At 42.3% G+C, this 18,390-nt stretch overlaps 1 protein-coding gene across 1 annotated transcript; it reads left to right on the top strand.

Moving 5' to 3' along the window:
* Window positions 1-680: 680 nt before the first annotated feature.
* Window positions 681-18,350, top strand: LOC102296485 (mucin-5AC). Its single transcript, XM_005950806.2, has 5 exons — window positions 681-912; window positions 6,099-6,783; window positions 7,722-7,883; window positions 9,722-9,926; window positions 10,347-18,350. Exons 2-5 carry the CDS (start codon window positions 6,639-6,641, stop codon window positions 12,370-12,372), a joined length of 2,538 nt encoding a protein of 845 aa, XP_005950868.1. The 5' UTR covers window positions 681-912; window positions 6,099-6,638; the 3' UTR covers window positions 12,373-18,350.
* Window positions 18,351-18,390: the final 40 nt, after the last annotated feature.

The raw sequence follows: 18,390 nt of genomic DNA, 5'->3' as shown, positions 1-18,390 counted from the left end.
ATTTTACCTTTATATATTGCCTTATCAACTGGAAGCCAGCAGCAACAGATTATGGAGTCTTCCTATACCTCTGTTAGTGGTCATCTATGTGAATGGATGATTAAAAAAAAACTTCTAATAAACTAGTAGGTGTCGAAGGCCCCTACTGCCTCCTGTCTATGTGGCTGCGTACCGCCAATAATGTTGATTGAATAAGATCAGAATTAAGTACCACGCCCCCATCATGTACATTTTAAGCCTTAATATAATTTGATAAGGTAGTTATTTAAAAAGAATAGAAGGAAAAATAACCCATCGATCACTTGTTACGAGTTGTTGTCGTTATTTTTTTAACAAGAATATAATTTAAACATGAACAAGAAGTATAGGCTCTATATCAGAGCCCTGTGGAACTCCATGGCTTGTACAAATTCACCCCTCATTCCTGTTTTCGTTTTTCACAATGCTCTCTGTTTAATGGTGCATGCAAGAAAACCCATATTTGAGTGTAAAATCCATCAGGTCAGACTTTCAGAGACTTGTCATAGATGTGTATGTAAAGTGGTAAAAAACAAAGTTTTCGTGATTAGTTGACTGGTTTGCATTTTGTGGCACAGTTATGAAAATACACATTAGTTCTGTTGCACTTTGTAAAAGAGGTATTTACTTTGAAAGGAACAGTGGTGACAGGGCGGAGGTGTGTGGTCTCGCGCTGTGCATGCTTGACGTGCTGCTGGCGCTGATGGCGGCGGGGCTGGCGGAGGGTCGCACTGAGAAGGGAGCGCGAGGAGGCGGGGGACCAGAGAGACTGAGAGAGGAGGCCCCGGCGTACCCAGCACCGACACCGCGGCAGACAAACAGGAATCACACCGACTGCAGAAGCAGCCAGTCCCGCAGACTGACCCACTGGAGGACGAGCGGACGGACGGAGCGGTAGGGCTGTTTTTGTTTATGAGCTACCGGGGGGGTTTACCGTTAACGGCAGCTGAGGGGGGGCCGTCTACAGACTGCCTGGGTCTGAGTAAAACCTGCGTTCAGTCAGCGGCTCCAGGCTTCTGCGGCCATAAATAACGTGTACGTGTTTACTACTGACGTCTCTCTGTATGGACACATATGGCCTTTATGTGTGCGCGCGTGTTGCCTTCACTGACCATCAGCCATCATGTTTACCAGGCTGCAAAGAATGTGTGAGTGCGTGTGCGCGCGCGTGTTTGTAGTACTGCAGAATGCAGCTAGAACTTGGCCCAGTAAAGAAAGTCCTGTACAGACCACCAGCTTTTCCTGTGAACTCTGCAGCACTGTGTTTGTCCACTTGTCCATCTGTCAGTGTGGGGACCACTGAGTTTTAGGGAGTGAGGACATCTATACGTACTGAGGACATTTTGGTTTTTACCTTTCTACAGGGCTTTTTTGAGGGTTTAAGTTTATTCCACACACAAAAAAAGAATCACTGTTAATGTTTGCATTATGAATTCCTCCTTTGCTTGCTGAAGAAAAACAAGTATGATCGCATTTTAGGAACTCTCAGTCAGATGTCACGTCCTTCTTAAAATAAGAAAGTCTTGACCTTATATATAAAGTGCCTTCAGGTGACTGTTGTTGTGATATGGTGATATGTTTGCTCTGTAATATAGTGTTACAATAAAACGCCAAAAACAAAACAAATTTCACAATCAAATCTCTTTTAAAAAGGTTATTTTTTTCAGTTTACTTCTCCACCAGCTGGAGCATTAGACACGACTGAGAACCTGAAACTAAAGATTGTTTTACGTACACAGATTAATTTTCTTCTTATTGATTAATCAATAAACAGGTCTATACTGAAATGACTCAGAGTTAGAAGCAGCGCAGTGTCTCTCACTCATCGGACGGTACAGAGGGGAATGTGAATCTTGCCAGAATTTTTTAGCTAAACATTTATTTTACATGCAAAAAAGGAAAAGCGTCCTCAAAAACTGAGCCACGAGTAAGAGAGACATCGGGATGTCGCTAATTTCATTTTCCTTAACTACACCAGTGAAAACAGACTTCCTGCAGACGTGAAAAAAAATCTCTTTCAGTTTTAAGGATTTACAAGCTCAGATAAACAAACCATGTGATGTGATTGTGCTGTCATTCCTTATTACATTTTATTTAACAAAAATAAAGCTAAAATGAAGACGCTGTGTGTGAGAATCTAAGCCCACCTCATGATTTCATAGTTTGCTGCCAAAGGTGGTTCTGATGTCCTGTATGACTTTATCAGCTCCTCACGTCGCCTCTTCTTGACAGCATTGTTTCAGTACTCTTTAGGACTAATGGCAGCTTTCCACTTTGCTGTCTAGACTGGGCCACTGCAGCACACTGGTTATTATGTTTTTCAGTTGTTGTGTTGTAGATTTGCTGGTGTTATTGGGATCGTTGTCCAGTTGCGTGAATTAAGATGGCCTCACATTTGACTCCAGAATACTTTGTTATATAGGTCACTGTTTCCCAACCTTTTGGAGCCACAGCACATATTTCACATCAGAAAAATCACACGGCACACCACCTAAACAAAAATGTCACAAAAACCATATTGATAATTATCCCCGCACACTAGGGCTGCCACAAACGATTATTTTGATAGTCGACTAGTCACCGATTATTTTTGCGATTAGTCGACTAATCAGATCATCATCCATTGGACGTAAAACGTACAGCTTATTGCACCAGTATGCATCTGCTCTTATATAACTATCATTAGCTTACAGCTTTAAGTGTTTAATGTATGTGCTAACTAAAAATAAAGACAAGATGATAGTTTATTAAATTTTAATGAAATTCGCAGATTGTCTCAGTGGAGTTTAATAAACTCAGCCGTCTGCTTCTCGCTCGCTAAAATATAACAGGACATCGTATTATATTCTCGACCATCTCACACTTCTGTTTAATCAGATTTCTGTTTGACGTTTATTCTATAACTTTAATCTCAGCCAAACCGATTTACTCAGGAACAAGTAAAACACTGAAAAAATCCAAATAATAACATTTTTAAGTTACCTAAGTGACTTATATATCATGTTTAACTTGAGTAGTGAAAGACGGCGGTGGTTTTAAAAACGATTTGCCGGGAGTCCGGTGTTCTCACGGGCTCTAGTGAGCCTTGAACCCTGGCTCGCTATCGAGCTAGTGGGTAACAGACGTCTCCGAAAACGTCGGAGCGCTTTTGAAAATATGTGGTGTCTTGATAAACTGAGCAGATATTTGAGGTTTACACAGCTACATTCTCGCCTGAAAATATGCTAAACGTTTATTTTGTGACCCAGAAAGAATAATAAGAGTAATATTAAAACTAACTAGCTGCCGCCATTGTTGGAAACTGAGCTGGGCCGTGCTATGAATTCTGGGATAGGTTGGGCCACAAAGAATACACCCGACCCATCCTTCAAATCTGGGGAAATGAAGGGTGCATTTGTCCGCTGCATTTGTCGAAGTCTTCGAATTTGGACAGTCTTCGTCGTGTCGCTGTAACGTAATAGGCCTACAAATGCGGCTACAGGAGGATGTGGTTCCTGAATTTGGACACAGCTACGATACCAGACACTGCTTCTTCTTCTTCAGGGTTTAACGGCAGCTGGCATCCTTTTACATGCAGTGCTGCCATCTTTTGTTTCAGTCCGTTATTACACGCTTAAATCCTGCTACTTATTCCTGCGTCTTTTGGGATCTTACAAAGCTTCAAATGACGCGTCGACTATTAAATTAGTCGTCGACCGTGACTAGTCGACTAATTGGGCAGCCCTACAGCACACCAGGTATAGCTGAGTTGGCTCGGCTTGTCCCCAGTATACATTTTTTGCTTTTTTTTCTGACCAGTACTCATGCTAGGGCCTTCATCTGGGTCAGAATTTTCTCCAGGACCCAGGTCAGATTGACTACTTTTTCTTTTCAAATACTTATCTATTGCTATTACGATCTGCATCATCTCACTTGCAGCATGACTATTATGTCATTCCTTCTTCATCTTCTTCTGTTTTACTGGCAGATGGCAACTTGTTTAATTAGAGCAGGTAGTTGCACTGCCCTCTAGTGGAAGAGAATGCAATTGTTCTGCCTGTTACTCATGCCGATCACTAAGGCTACGTTCACACTGCAGGTGAAAGCTCATCAAATCCGACTTTTTTGACACTATGCGACCCATATCCGATCATGGTATGACAGTGTGAACGGCACAAATCTGATTTTTTCAAATCTGATCTGGGTCACTTTCGTATGTGGTACTGAATCTGATACGTGTCCGATGTTTTACAAAGCGACTGCTGTTTGAATGGTCATGTCGCATTAAATCCATCTTTTACGTCACTGACACAAGACAGACGCCAATTATCAGCGCCAAAGAAGACAAACCTCTGCACGGAAGTAGCAGCCACTGCATCAAACAAGGCCATTGTTAAAGCACGGGCTCTCTTTTTTCTCAGTGTCTTTCTTTCTCTAATTAATTTGTCAAAATTCTGTCGGTTACGACTGCGCACAAATACATAGACTGCTACAACAACACCTACTAGCTCTGTAGCCGCCATATTTACTTCTGTAAACAGAGCGTGTTGTGTGTGACGTCTTCTTTTGTGCATGCGGGCCGCTTTGAGGGTTCACACTAGAGGGCGTTTGTTGTCACATTTTATTTGTAGTGTGAACAACCAGACCAAAAAAATTGGATCGAAAAATCGGAATTGAGCATTAAGACCTGCAGTGTGAACGTAGCCTTAGAGTACCAATCAGGTGAAACCGGATAATCTTCCACGGCACACCTATATGCCACGGTACAGTGGTTGGAAAACACTGACATAGAAGAGTTCATGGTTTGCTCAATGACTGCACCGTGCCCAGGTCCTGGGCTGCAAAACAAGCTCTAATCATCACCTATCCTCCACTATGCTGACAGTTGGTATGAAGCAGTATTCGTGCTGATGTGCTGTGTTTGGTTTTCTACGTTATGGCCAAACGTCTCTGCTTTGGTCTGATCTGTCCAAAGGACTTTGTTCTAGAAGTCTTGAAAAATAGATTTTTTCAGAAGCAAACCTAAGCCGTGCTGTTGTGTGCTTTTTAGAGAGAGTAGGCTTTTTCCTGGCAATGCTTCCAAACAAGGCACACCTGTTCAGTCTTTTTCTGATTGTGCTGTCATGAACTTTAATGTTTAACATGCTAACTGAGGCCTGACGAGTCTGAGATGTTGCTCTGATTTTGTGGTGAATTAGCTGTGATGTCCACTCATGGAAAGATTGTCAGCTGCCTTCAGTGTTTTCCATTTCAGAAAATGATGTGGAATGATGAACTTCAGATTGTTTGGAAATATCCTCATAACCCTTCCCATTTGATATCAACAGTTGCTGCTCTAAGATTGTTGCTGATATCTTTACTCCTCGACATTGTGTTAACACACATCTGAATGCTGCAGACCAGCAAACCACCAGAACGCCTGCTTTCAGAGAGGTGCTCACGCTTCCTGATGATGACTTTAATCAAGTGCATTTGATTATCAGCAGCTGGCTGCTGCTTAGCCTCTGAATTCCTGTAAGGGTGTACTTTTTTCATGCACTGCCTCTGCATTACTGCTAGAGTTACGTTAAACAAACAATGAAACCGTGTAATAAGCTGTGAGCCGTTGTTCATCTTAGGCTGTATTTAAATAGTTTTAAGACCTAAGAACTGGAAGATTTTTATATGCTCAGATTCATAAAAAATTAGAATAAGAATGAAGATGTACTTTCTTTTTACCATGACTGCAAACATCAGCAGTTTATTTTAATTGCTACTCATTAACGTTACTCTCATGTCTCAGTGCCACTTTTACTTTCCCTCCTGAAGTTTTTTTAAATGTTGATCCTCTGTCCCTGTGTGTGAGCCCGTCCATCAGAGTCGGGACTCTGCCGGTGAATTATGTCAGCAATGGTTCTCACAAGGATACAAGTGCAAACACGGGTGTGTGTGTGTGTGTGACATGGACAGAGTGGCAGCTTTGTGTCACTTGTGCTTTGACTCGCTGCGGCAATGAATATCAAACAGGCCTGTAGTAGTGTGTGTGTGTGTGAGAGAGAGACACCCTGTCTTGTTTCTTATCAATTAACTATTGTTTTCTTGTTTTTTTCCTCTCTCTCCAGTTCAGAGCCTCCTACTGGCTGTCATCCTGTCTCCTCCCCAGCGCTCTCTTGCAGCTGCAGTACTAACAGGGTTTAGTAGCTGTCACATGAGGGTGGTGTAGGTGCTGCTGTTCTGTAGCCTTTAAATCGTGCATGAGTGGTGCTAACGGATGAGGAAGCCCCTCTCTGCCCCGTCGGTCTCTCTTTGGATGCAGAAGTTCCCGCCTAGTTTCTGGTCCTTCTCGGTGATAAGCTCAGTAATTTGCTATCACAGAGGCGTCGCTGAAACTGCCTGAATCTATCATTTCAGGTGTTTCACCTGCACTGAAAATGTAGATTAGCTTAATTTTGAAGCTATTTGGATTTACTGACTGACCAGAATTTAAGAATAACAGGCTATCTGCTCCTGAAGTAAAGTTTGGCTACAAAACAGATTACATGAAAAAATGTAGCTGGATTTGCAACCGGGATCACACGTTTTAGCAGCTAACGCCTAGTTAGCGGCTTGCGGCGAGCAGGCAGCGGTGGCTCGGGGCTAAGTGTGCATGAAGCAGGGGTGCTATGGAGTACCACTCCGGTGGCAGCCAGCCCCTGCTGGGCAGACCACGGTACTGCCCGGGTGCCAGCGTTAACGGAGGATACCTGTGTGAGACAGGACACTGCTGCGGAGAGACCGGCTGCTGCACCTACTACTACGAACTCTGGTGTAAGTTCATTTATTAAGGCTCAGTGTAATGTAGCGGTGACTTAAGGTGCTGTCTCAGCATCATTTTGCACTCCTAATTGGGTCTGTCGCTCTTATACATGCATGTATGCAGCTGTAGGAGTGCTTGTACTGAATAATAATAAAGGAAGCCTGCTTTACTTGCTGCTGCTTTACAGTTAGCTGATTTTTATTTATTTATTTAACAGAAAAAGAATATCAAACCACTAACAACCGCTTAATGGGCTGACTTGAATTTTTTTTATAGAAAAGTATGAGTGAATTATCTCTTTCAAAACAAGGCTGTTATAATATTAGCATTTAGGAAAACAAGTTAATTATGTTTTTGTTCATTTTTTTTTTATCATAACTTCATTCTTCTGGATGCAAACTAGATAGCTTTTGTGTGATTTCCAACCTTTGATAACATTTTTCTGCTGCTCGTCCGGGTAACAGGACCTGACCAAATCCCCCAGCTCTTGTCCCAGTTGGACATAACCAATATAGCCGAGCTCACCAATGAGGCATCACATGATCAGATGCCTGAACTTCTCATGGTTCCTTTAAATGTAAAGAAGTAGAAACCCCTAGTCCCTCCCAGATGGCTGATTTCCTAAAGCTTCAATTTTGCTTCCTGTCCTCGAGTCAGTTTATGTACATGCGAATCTGAGTGATGTGAATTTAATCACTAGATGGCGAGAGTGAGGGTCAACCTTTTTTTTTGTGACCACACAGACGCGTCTGCATGCGCTCCAAACAGAAGAACAAGCATAGCAAGATTATCTACTCAGTTGTGGGGTTTCCAGCTGTCTGTCTGCAGTGGAGTATAGCTCTACCAGAGGAAGTTCGCCTCTGCTGCTTGCATTGACTCATTCATTCTTTCTTGCTACCCAGAAATCATTGGTATCATTGAAATCTATGTGTGTGTGTGATGTGTTCAGGGTTCTGGCTGCTGTGGACCGTCCTCATCCTGTTCAGCTGCTGCTGTGCGTACCGACACCGTCGAGCCAAACTCAGAGTCCAGCAGCAGCAGAGACAGAGAGAGATCAGCCTGCTGGCCTACCATGGAGCCAACTCCTACCCCTCCTCTATGCTGGACCTCAGTAAGAAACCTGAATCTGTGTTTTCTGGATGCTTTCAGTGGCTATTTGAAAAATGAGGTGTTTAGATTAGGTTTGTTTTTTTTCTATCCGTACCTCATCACAGCAGGGCTAAAGCGAGAACCAGCCACAACAAGACTCGTCAAAACTGGACAGAAGGTTAAAGATAAGATGCTCCAAACTTCATCTTTTTCTGGCTGATTGGAGAAAAAAAAGGCTTCGTTCTGAAGCTCCGAGCACTGTTACAAAACAACAGAGGCTGAAAAACCATAGGTTTCTGGTTTTCTAGGACCTTTGGGATCTCTGTCTGTATGAGAGCTGCCTCTAAACTCCACTCACAGCATCAAGACAATGAAGCCTGTTCTTGTTTGTGACTGATGCTCGGCTGTCAAGTCAAGTGACGTGCCGCTTTTGTAATCTGTGGCTGTGACGACTCAGTGGAAATTTACAGTGTGGAGGCCTTAAAGAATGATTCCTGTGAAGACGTTTACCCTCTTTTCTTCTCTTTTCTTTTAAACGTTGGAATAATTTTTTGCATGACTTAAAAATATTCACTGGGCGCTACATATCAGCTCATTTTAATGCATATTAGGCTTCAGCTGTGTACAGTCTATGTACTTTTGCTTCTTTATATGTTTAAAAAGGTTTTCAGCACATTTCTTGAAGTGTTGCAGAGAAAAATTAAAGTTGCAGTAGATCTTCATGTGATGCATCACTTCCACACATCCCATTCTTGGTCTGTGTCTGCAAAATAGCACAAATGAATGGTTAATTTACTGAAGTCTTATTATGCAGTCAGTCATTTCCCAATATGCTGAAGTAGAAGCAGGGGTCACTCAAGCTAGGAGATGTTGGATCATGCTAACGCTGTGCTAATCGAGTTGAAGTGGCATCACAATTGAACCACTTCTTGTTTGTTTGATTTTTATGAATTTGCCTTATGCAGCTGCACCCTTTTGCGGTTCGTCACAGCAGATCATCTTCCTCCATTTCATCCTGTCCCCTAGCATCCTCCTCTGCTACACCCACTCCATGCAGTGGGTTTGCATGATCAAAGAATTCTAAGTGTCTTGCTACTTCCAGATAAATCACACTGTCTTCATCACTTGTTCTGTCTACAGCTGGCAGAAAAAGCTCCATTAGCATATATCTTGCCTGCATAATGAGTTACATAGACCAAAGGTTTTCAGAAACTTTGTGCTAAAATGCACTCCAAAGAGAAGTGCATCTGTAAATGCATCAGGTTTTGTTTGTAGAGCCTCGGCATCAAGCTGCCCACTTGTCATTATTGTAATTCAGATCAAGGCTACGTCATATAAATCACAGATGCTTGCTGGACCACAACACCTCGATCGTCTTTTAAACTCGGGTTTGGACATTTTTGGGGTAGATCACCCAGGCGTAATTTATAATTACCCATGAGGGGATAAAAGCCGGTTTGGGAGTCCAGCGTAAAAAATCTAATTTGTGGAGCTACTCGCTGTAGCGCCCCCCTTGGCAGGGGGGTATTGTTTATTTATTTGGAAAACCATGATATCTTGCATGTCTAGGAATACAAATGAATTCACATTCTATAGAAAAAATATTGCTAAATAGGACAAGATTTTCGAATCTTGGTTTCCACCTTTTGACATGGCTGCAGGAGAGAGCACTTTTGTTGAGTTGGGCTTTTATTAAGTTCAGTTTAACAAAGTTACCACTATCAACCTGCTGAGGGACTGCTTAAAAAAAGCAATCCCACTGCCCTCTAGGTGCATTACATCAAAACAAATGTAGAAAAAAACAAAAGGGCCACTGACCAGTGTCTTTGTGCTAACCTTCCTTCCCTCTTCTGCTTGTAGGTTTCTTGGCATCCCTGAAGTTGCCTTCCTATGAGGAGGTGGCAGCTCAGCCCTCGACTCCTCCTCCTCCTTACAGCTCCGTCTTCACCACCCCTCGATACCCTCAACCTCCACGCACCGCCGACCCCCATCTGCTCACACAACACGGTCCCTTGCTGCACCGGCCGCACAGCGATGGGCCGTCCTCCCTCAGCTCAGACAACAGGTAACAGTTTTTCTAATGGTACAGGAAGTACAAGTGGTGATACTACTATAACTACTACCGCAACAGCAAAAGTAGCAGTAATTACTGATTTGGAACCAGGCGCTTTTCCTACCTCAGCTCAAGTGTGACATCAAGTGTCACTGGTATTAGTGGTACTATCACAAATAATAGCTACTCCCAGTATTTTTGCTACCGCTATTATTTAAACTACTGATAATACCGTCTTGATGCACGTTCAATCCAGGTAAGAAAATCCCAGAAGGTTCATTTTGTTCATCAACGTAGCATTTTCAGTACTGATAATACCATTCAAACAATTTTTCTGTCACTGATTACTGTGTTTACCTTATGAGTTGGATTTTTGCAGCTTTAGTATATAATATTCAGGTGTTATTCAATATCTGTAAATCTTTCCTGTAGCTCCAGCTGTTCCTGTGATTCCTGCTGCCCCTCCTCTCCGTGTAGCTCCTCCCTGTCGGCACCCATTACATATGAGACTGACACTAGCCATGCCTCCACACCCAGCGAAGCCACGCCTCTCACCCTTGATGTCACCATGGAGACCATCTCTGCAGCTGCAACCTACTTGAATTCAAACGAGACGCAGGTTGCTTCTGAGAGGATGGTCCTTGACGTTGCTGACGTAAGCGGTGCTGGAGCTCATACAGCAGTTGCCACAAACTCATCGGTTTCCAACCAGACTGTTACTGTGGCGGTTGTTACCAGGGCAGCCTCCCCTCAGCCTCCACCCTCACCTGGTTTTCAGCTCACCCTCCCAGTCGGGACTACATCTCCCATAAAGCAGCAGCTTGACATAGCACCATGTACCCCAATAGTCAGCACCTGTAGCTCAAGTACACTCCCTAGTCCAAATGTTGTTGACACAGCACTCCCCTCCATCCAAATAATACATAGCCCAGCAATGGACACCAATACTGTCCAAAACGATACCCCAAAGATTCCCTTAATGTCAAGGCCTCCTACCCCAACTGCTTCTGACTCTTCTATAACCATAAAATCACTGGAAACACTCAATTTAACAAGGACTTTTGATACAGTCAGTTCTCCTAATAGCCCAGCCTCAGTTCCATCACCAGATGCTGGAAGAACTTTGTCTCCAATAGCAAGCTCTGTTTCTGGTTGCCTAACTCCTGACCCAACTCTTGTACCAATTCCATCACCTACAAAGCTTACCCAGTCTCCAGTCCAAGAACATACAAAGTTTACACAAGGTCAGGAACCACAATCACTATTTCTAAAGCTTACACAACCTCCAGATTTGGTAACTTCAGATCATATCCTGCTTCCAAATCCACAGCCTAAAGCTGGGGTAGTTGCAGATTCACCAGTTAATAGCCTTCTGTCTCCAAGGCATGCAAATCTTGCCCTAGTCACAGATGCAGCACCAACTTTACCCATCCTATCTCAGTGCCAGAACCTAGAACTATCACCTGGATCAGGTTTAGTCGAGGGTCATCCCAGCCCTGGGTCACACTTATCCCAGCATTTAGGGTCTATTGCTGTTTCAACATCTTGCCTGGATTCAACTGCAGAAACAGATCATTCAGGTCATTCTCTGGTCCCGCCTCGATTGTCTGAGTTTGACCATATTCCTCCATTGCCTTCAAATGCCCAGGCGTGTTTTAGTTCTGGTTCTTGTTCTGGATCTGAATTGCGCCCTGGGGCTGGTTCTGAGTCTGAGCCTCTGTCCACCCCTACACCACTTCTCACTTTCTCAGAACAAGTGTCCACTGCGTCCCCCTGCCCAGCCATAACCATAGAGTCTGAATCTTCTTATGCTACTTGTCAGTCACCCCTTGCGACTCTCTCCCCATCCTCACCCCCATCCCTTTCTACTTCTCCTCCTCCTCCCCTAACTCTTCAAGCCCTTTCTTCCACCTCCCTTCCTGCTCCAGCCTTACTTCTGGACCCCCTTACTGCTTTCCACCAGTCTGACAAAGGTGGATCTTCCTCTGGCCACGCATCCTCCCTCTCACCATCACCTCGTGCTACTCAGTCTCCACCAAAACAGACTCTGTTTTCCCCCTGCGTGGATGTCTTTGAGCCAGGACCACCCAGTTGGGAGAATGAGGACGAGGACCAGGAGGAGAAGGACAATGACGAAGACGACGATGAGGACATGGGAGCTGATGAGAGCCAGTATAGACACCGGCGACTCACAGGTGACTCTGGGATCGAGGTGTGCAGGTGTCGAGTAGAGGAGGAGGATGAAGAGGAGGAGGAGGAGGAGGAAGGTGGCAGGAGAGGAAATGGAGGGGAGAGAGATAAAAGAAATAGTGACTCTGATCTCCATGACAGTGTGGACTGCCCTGCAAGGGGTCAGGTGACCACAGAGGAAGGACTTACACTGTGTACTCCGACCGCTACCACAACACCAACATCTGAGGACAGCGGCGAAGTCGTCATTGTCATGGAGACAGTGTGACTGACATAAGTAGGGTCATTCGCCATCCAGACAGGGGTTCCAGACAACAAGAACTGATCGATAGTGTTTACCCTTAAATCTTTCTGTAACTGGAAAGGCTTTAGTTAAATGTGATTTTGACTGAGGATAAAATAGGTCCCGTTAATAGGCATGCACAATTTTTAGATGGCTGACTTGAGAGTTTCTTAAAATGAGTTGGAATCATAAAGAGTCCTTGTGCCAACTTTTGACATATCCAGGTACAAGAGCGGTTTTCACTCAAATACCATGCAATGTTGGAAAAGTTTTAGGACTACCACACTGCAGAGCTGTTGTCAGCTAGGTGGGCCCCATCTCCCTAATTTTATCTCATTTAGATGGTGCTGCAAAAGCGGCCTCTAAAATTTCTACCCATCCATTATTACTTCATTTTGGACAGTTGCCTATTTATGAAGAAAATCTATATCTCTAACAAAGATTATGGAGCATTAGCTGAAGCACCCAATCGTAAAGGATCTGCACATCCATTAAGTGGCGTTCACAGTTACAGGAAAGTCTTTGTAAAGTGGGAACTAAACCTTAAAATCTAATCTGTGGTATTGAACAATAGGTTTTTTTAGCTTTTGAAAGTTGTTCTCCTGAGCTTTGGCATCCAGGGCAAAAGAAAAACTGACACAAAACTTGAAACTAGCAAAAATATAGTTTTCTTTATTCAAAACATTAGGGTTACAGTTAGAGTTAACCTTAACTCTGATTGTAGGATCGTCTTGAGGTTGACGTTTTCAGTTCCAACGTGATTTTAACTCATGTACATTGGAGGCTTTCACAGATGGAGTAATTTGTTAGCCAGCAAGAAAAATTGTAAACACAAAGTAATTGATGACAATATTAGTTTCCATTAAACAAATAACCATCTCAGTCATGGTTTGGTTGTGACAGCAGATGGACATGCCATTAAATATCTACAAAACATATGCTGCATGCAGTCATCAAACACTTGATGATAATTGCTAATAATTTTGGTTTCTACTTCAAGTTCATTTTTCTAACCATGTTTGCACAGCAAGTTGCATGAAGGCAAACAGTCAGGGATTGGATTTGTGTAATTTTACTTGCAAAACCACAAAATCATTAGCTTTTAGGCTTTTGCTAGCCTAAGTTTTGGTGCATTTGTAGACCAATGACTCATGGGCAGAAGTAGTCTTGATACAGACTTTTGTTGGCTACACCAGAAACCTTAAAAAGTGGTTGTTTCCCCCAAATTCAGCAGACTAGCAGATTAATGCTGTTTTAGTGATGCAGAGGATTTAAATGCTCAGAGAGAAACTTAGCCGATCCGATGACTGTCACAATTTGTCATTAATACTGAATTAAGACTGCACAGATTGTCGCTGTAGATTGCATCACACCCCTCACAGAAATTATGTTGTCCACGGTTAATAAAAAAAAATAAGGAACTTTAAATAGTTGGACATGTAGCCAGAGATGCCTCGCTCGTCTTGGGTGATGACGTAGGTTTGGCAATGTGCTGGGGACAAATTGGCTGGTTTGGAATTGAAGAGAGGCTGATGTAGGCGGATGATTCACGCTGACTGACAGCAGGAAAGCTGATTCATTCATTAAGGGGACGTTTTTGATGAAAAAGTCTGTCAGAAGGGTAGAATTAGGTGGGTCGCTTTTTTTATTTTTCATTTACTTTTTTCTGTTGATGTTTTTTTTTTCCTGCGATCCTGATTGTGTGTAGAAGATTTTCGGGGTGGACAGGATCGGCAGGCTTCCTGTGCGTCAGCCATTCAACAGAGAAAAGCTCTTACATAAATAAACGCAAACAATGGGTACGTTTAGAGAGAAACAAAGCGCCAAACACAGCAGAGACGAAACACGTCATGGTTCCCGTCTTGCCTTCTTTGCCTCTTTCACTGAGTTTGAGGTCAGATGATACAATACATCTAAACAGTAGCATCTTGCTTTACGCTTCATGCACCTCTTATTCATAGACAACTCTCCTTTGTCCTGGTGAAATGGGATCAAGTAAATGTATTCCAATCAACGTTTTGCCAGTAAGTCAAGATATTTTAAGGCCTTAGAAATGATGCCCCACAATCTGGCTAGAACTGTGATTTATTTTTTTGGCAGCAGTTGGTACCAATTAATGTTTCGTACACTCTCCACATAATAAACATGTCAATATTGATATTTTGTGACAAAAAGACTTGAAGGTAGAGTATATTTTGTCAGTGACACAGAATAATGTTTGTATAGTAATGGCTAATGTGTTTAAAGTCACCTTAGAGTGTGAAATTAGTGAAAAGCAATATTTTTCAGCAAGAGTCTGTGTGTAAATAGCCAGAGAGAGAGCTGCAGAATAACCACCTCTGAAAGGCTTCATAGTAAGAATGCATCATCATTGATTGTAAAATCTGTAAGGTTTGGATTTCTACTGTGGTTCAAGCAAATTCTGCCTACCTTTGTCTGTGTTTTCTCTTCTTTTTCACCTGACAGCAGTAGAATAATTGTGCAGTTTTAAGGACACAAGTAATTTCCAACGCGCTTGATGGAAGTGCGCCATCACACATTTGTGAGACTCTGTGTGTCGGTGTATAACATCAAGTCGAATGCATACAATTCAAAAATGTATACTGTCACTTTGTTATCTTGTGTTGTAGCATTGTAGCGCATGGATTCTTAAAACTGAACTGGTTGGAGCACAAAGGGTGAGATGCCTTCATATCTGCTCCCACAAAGTGCACTTGTTTTTGCAGCCTGTTAATGTTACCTGCGTTTGAAAGTTTTCACAGACGTGCGTTAAATTTGCAGTGTGTTGGAAAGTGTGTTGACTCCAATAAGAGAAATAGTGCACAGTGGTGTTGTTGGATCGTACTGGCAGGTGAATGCTTAAACCAGAACTCTTAAAGGTTGGAATGTTTAACTGTTGCCTAAAAAAGCAAAGACATGAGAATGGTCAGGTCCCCATGGTGCAGGGTTCACCTGGTGATATCCTTAAATCCTGTGTCCATGCTGCATTACAACATGTATTTCACGTACTTCATGTACAACTTTCTTGGCAGAGGTGTCCATACGGATACCTCTCACAATATACGACGCTGTCATGGACAGAAGCCGTGTCCCACCATACAAAGGACATGACGAAGCAGACTGTTTTGGTAGCCAACGTACAAAAGACTGGATTAATACTTGGATCAGTGTGCATATATCTGGTTTTGAACCTGGACTTATGTGAGTCTGAACGGATTCATCTTATGGATTGAGATCAAAGAGTTTGCCGTGGCTGACGGACCTCCAGAAAGTTCAAGGATGACAACAAGCCGTTGATGTTGTGGTAAATGTTGTTACTGGTGGTGTTTGTTTTTTTTGTTTTGTTTATTAATTTTGGTTTGTTTTGAAGTTTTTTGTATACCTGAACTAATAAGGTTATATATATCTCCATGGTTAATGAGTGCTATTTCTACTTGACAACTGTTACTACTTAGCATTAGCTAGAGCTGTTCTCGCTCTGTGTGTGTGTATGTGTGTGTGTGTTTGTGTGGACTTTTGACCAGAATGACTGGGGAAATGTTGCCTGAAATCTGTCTGCAAGCCCGGGTTCCCAAAGCTGTGGAGCTCTTTAATCTGCCTTACAATTCCTTAGTCACACAAGCCAAGAGACCACTTGGCGAACCTTGGCAAGGTCCAGTCAGTATGTAAAAATATGTATTCCCAACCAGATGTGGAGTATTTGTTGGAGGTAACTCATTGAAATTGATCACAAACAGCAACAGAAATCTCCTTGTGATGTCTTTGATTGTTAGCAGATTGCAGCAGTTTCCTGTAGTTTATACTGAAGATGCAGACTTGTCTGCAAACAGTTGCAAACTACTCACTGGTGGTTCTGAAGGTTTGAAGAGTGCAACACAGGGCAACATGGGGCTGAAATAGAAACCATTGATACCATCTTGTTTGAAAGGGCATAACTTTTACTTTGGAGGGAAACAATCTTATTAAACTTTATGTTGCACTTTTCATTTTCGAAGCCACTCAGTGATAAGTGTTTGCAGATAATTCTGCATCATGCAACCACTGCAATCTCCTAGCAACCAAAGCAAAGGCAAGAAGGTTTTAGACTCAACATCATCTGTATCTTGTGACTTATTTTACCAAGCAGCATCAAGCAGCCACCTGGCAACCGTTTGGGGAATACACATTTTTCCCTGGTAACTAGTGGTTACCAGAAGTCACTTGCCATTGTTAAGCCACTTGCAACCAGTTGGGAAATGCTAAATATTTCCTTGCAACCAGGAGTTGCCAGTCAGTGTCAAAGAGTCTCTAGAGCTGTGTGATTGTGACTTTAGAGCTGTGACATGTTGACCATCAAGAGTTTTTACTGAAGCTCTTGGAAGCCAACATGGTAACTGTCTCCTTTGGCGTTTTGGGGATAAAATCTTCGACCCATTGTACCCAGTCTCCTTGAATGTGAGGCTAATTTTAGAACTGAATAACTTTTGGAAACCCCAGTCTCTGTCTTTTTGTTAGAGTTAAACTGGGACTTATCATTTTCATCAGATGTTAACAAGTGTTCTCTTGCACTGAAGAGTTTTACATTTACTAGCACGTTGACAGGTTTTGCATCGACAGGTCACATGTTTGTAGTGTCACAATATGTTATTTTAAACTTTTTGCTCAAACAGAGTCAAAAAGTATCCATGTAAAAGCATTTATGTTCCTGTTTTTCTCTGACTCCATACATTTGAGGTAGTGTAACCATTAAAGGGAACTGATCACCTACCCAGCCCATTGGCTAACCGCTGAAATGGTTTTCTTCTTAGACCATTTTATAAAAGTATACCATAGTTGCTGTAATCTTACTCTGTGGTTCCTTATCTTAAAGGCCATACCATCTTGTTATTTTAGCTCATCTGGCCAAAGGATCGTTGAACTTTGACCATGTTGAGGCATCTGCCTTCTCTTAATAGTTCACAAGAATCTCTACTCTTCCTGAAGTATTTGGGAAGTTTTAGTGGAACTTGCACAAAATGATCAACTAATGTGTCTTCACCTAAACTGCACTTAAGGTCAAGATCAGTTTGTTATTTTCAAGTTAATAAGCAGTGAATTGTGATGGATTGTAAGCCAGATGACCTATTGCGTCATTGACATTCTGGCTGAAGTCAGAAGAGACCAGGTTTATTTAACTTCTGGAGAAAGACGCATGCTTGTTTGATGATTACGTGAAGATTGTGGGCGAATGTTACAAGCTAAATTCTGTATTCTCATCATAACTTCTCATCAGAGTTGCTAATAGTGGGGGCTATAAATGGAAGTCCATCCTGAGATCCAGGAGCAGGAGCTATTTGGAGGCAATGAATCATGTTTTAATTTTTGGGGTGACCTGTTCTCTTTATGTAAAACTGCCTACATTGATGCTAACAAAAGACTAAATTTGGAACTAAAGTCTGATGACCAAATGTTTGGTCATGGTCATGGTACAGTCAGTATTTGGTCATGCAGAGTCTGTACCCTGTTATTATTATCTTACCCTGTGAAACAAACACAGATCTTAACATGACTAGAGTCCGTTTAGATTTGGAATAACCAAATTTCTCTCTTTTTGGCTCTTTGATCAATTTTCACTTTTTGGACGATGCAACTGTAAGCAGCTTCACCTGTGGTGTATAGCAAAATTATTTAATTTTCTGAAAGTGTTGTTGTTCCTTCTATTGTAGGGATCCATCCCTCTGTCTAAAGGATGCTATGCTCTTCTAGTAATCTCTTCTGTCCTTCCTGTATGCATGAGGTTTGTCGGCGATGTCGAAAGAAGCACCGAAGAGATTAGTTGTTAAAACCCATTAATATTACAATGGCAACAGAGCTAATTAGTAGTAATACTAAATTAATAGCTAGCGTGTATGTATGAGTGTATGTGTGTGTGATCCAACTAAACCAGCCTGTTCTAAAAGTGTGTGAAAATATACTGAATAAACTGTCAAATCTAAAAAAAAAAACTGTCTTTCTGCTCTTTCTAGTAGAACAACATTTCATCCA

This window comes from Haplochromis burtoni, unplaced genomic scaffold (assembly GCF_018398535.1).
Source record: "Haplochromis burtoni strain Fernald_Lab_line unplaced genomic scaffold, NCSU_Asbu1 Contig_561, whole genome shotgun sequence".
Lineage (NCBI taxonomy): Eukaryota > Metazoa > Chordata > Actinopteri > Cichliformes > Cichlidae > Haplochromis > Haplochromis burtoni.
Note: the sequence above shows the minus strand (reverse complement) of the source record. Positions and strands in the feature narration are given on the sequence as shown.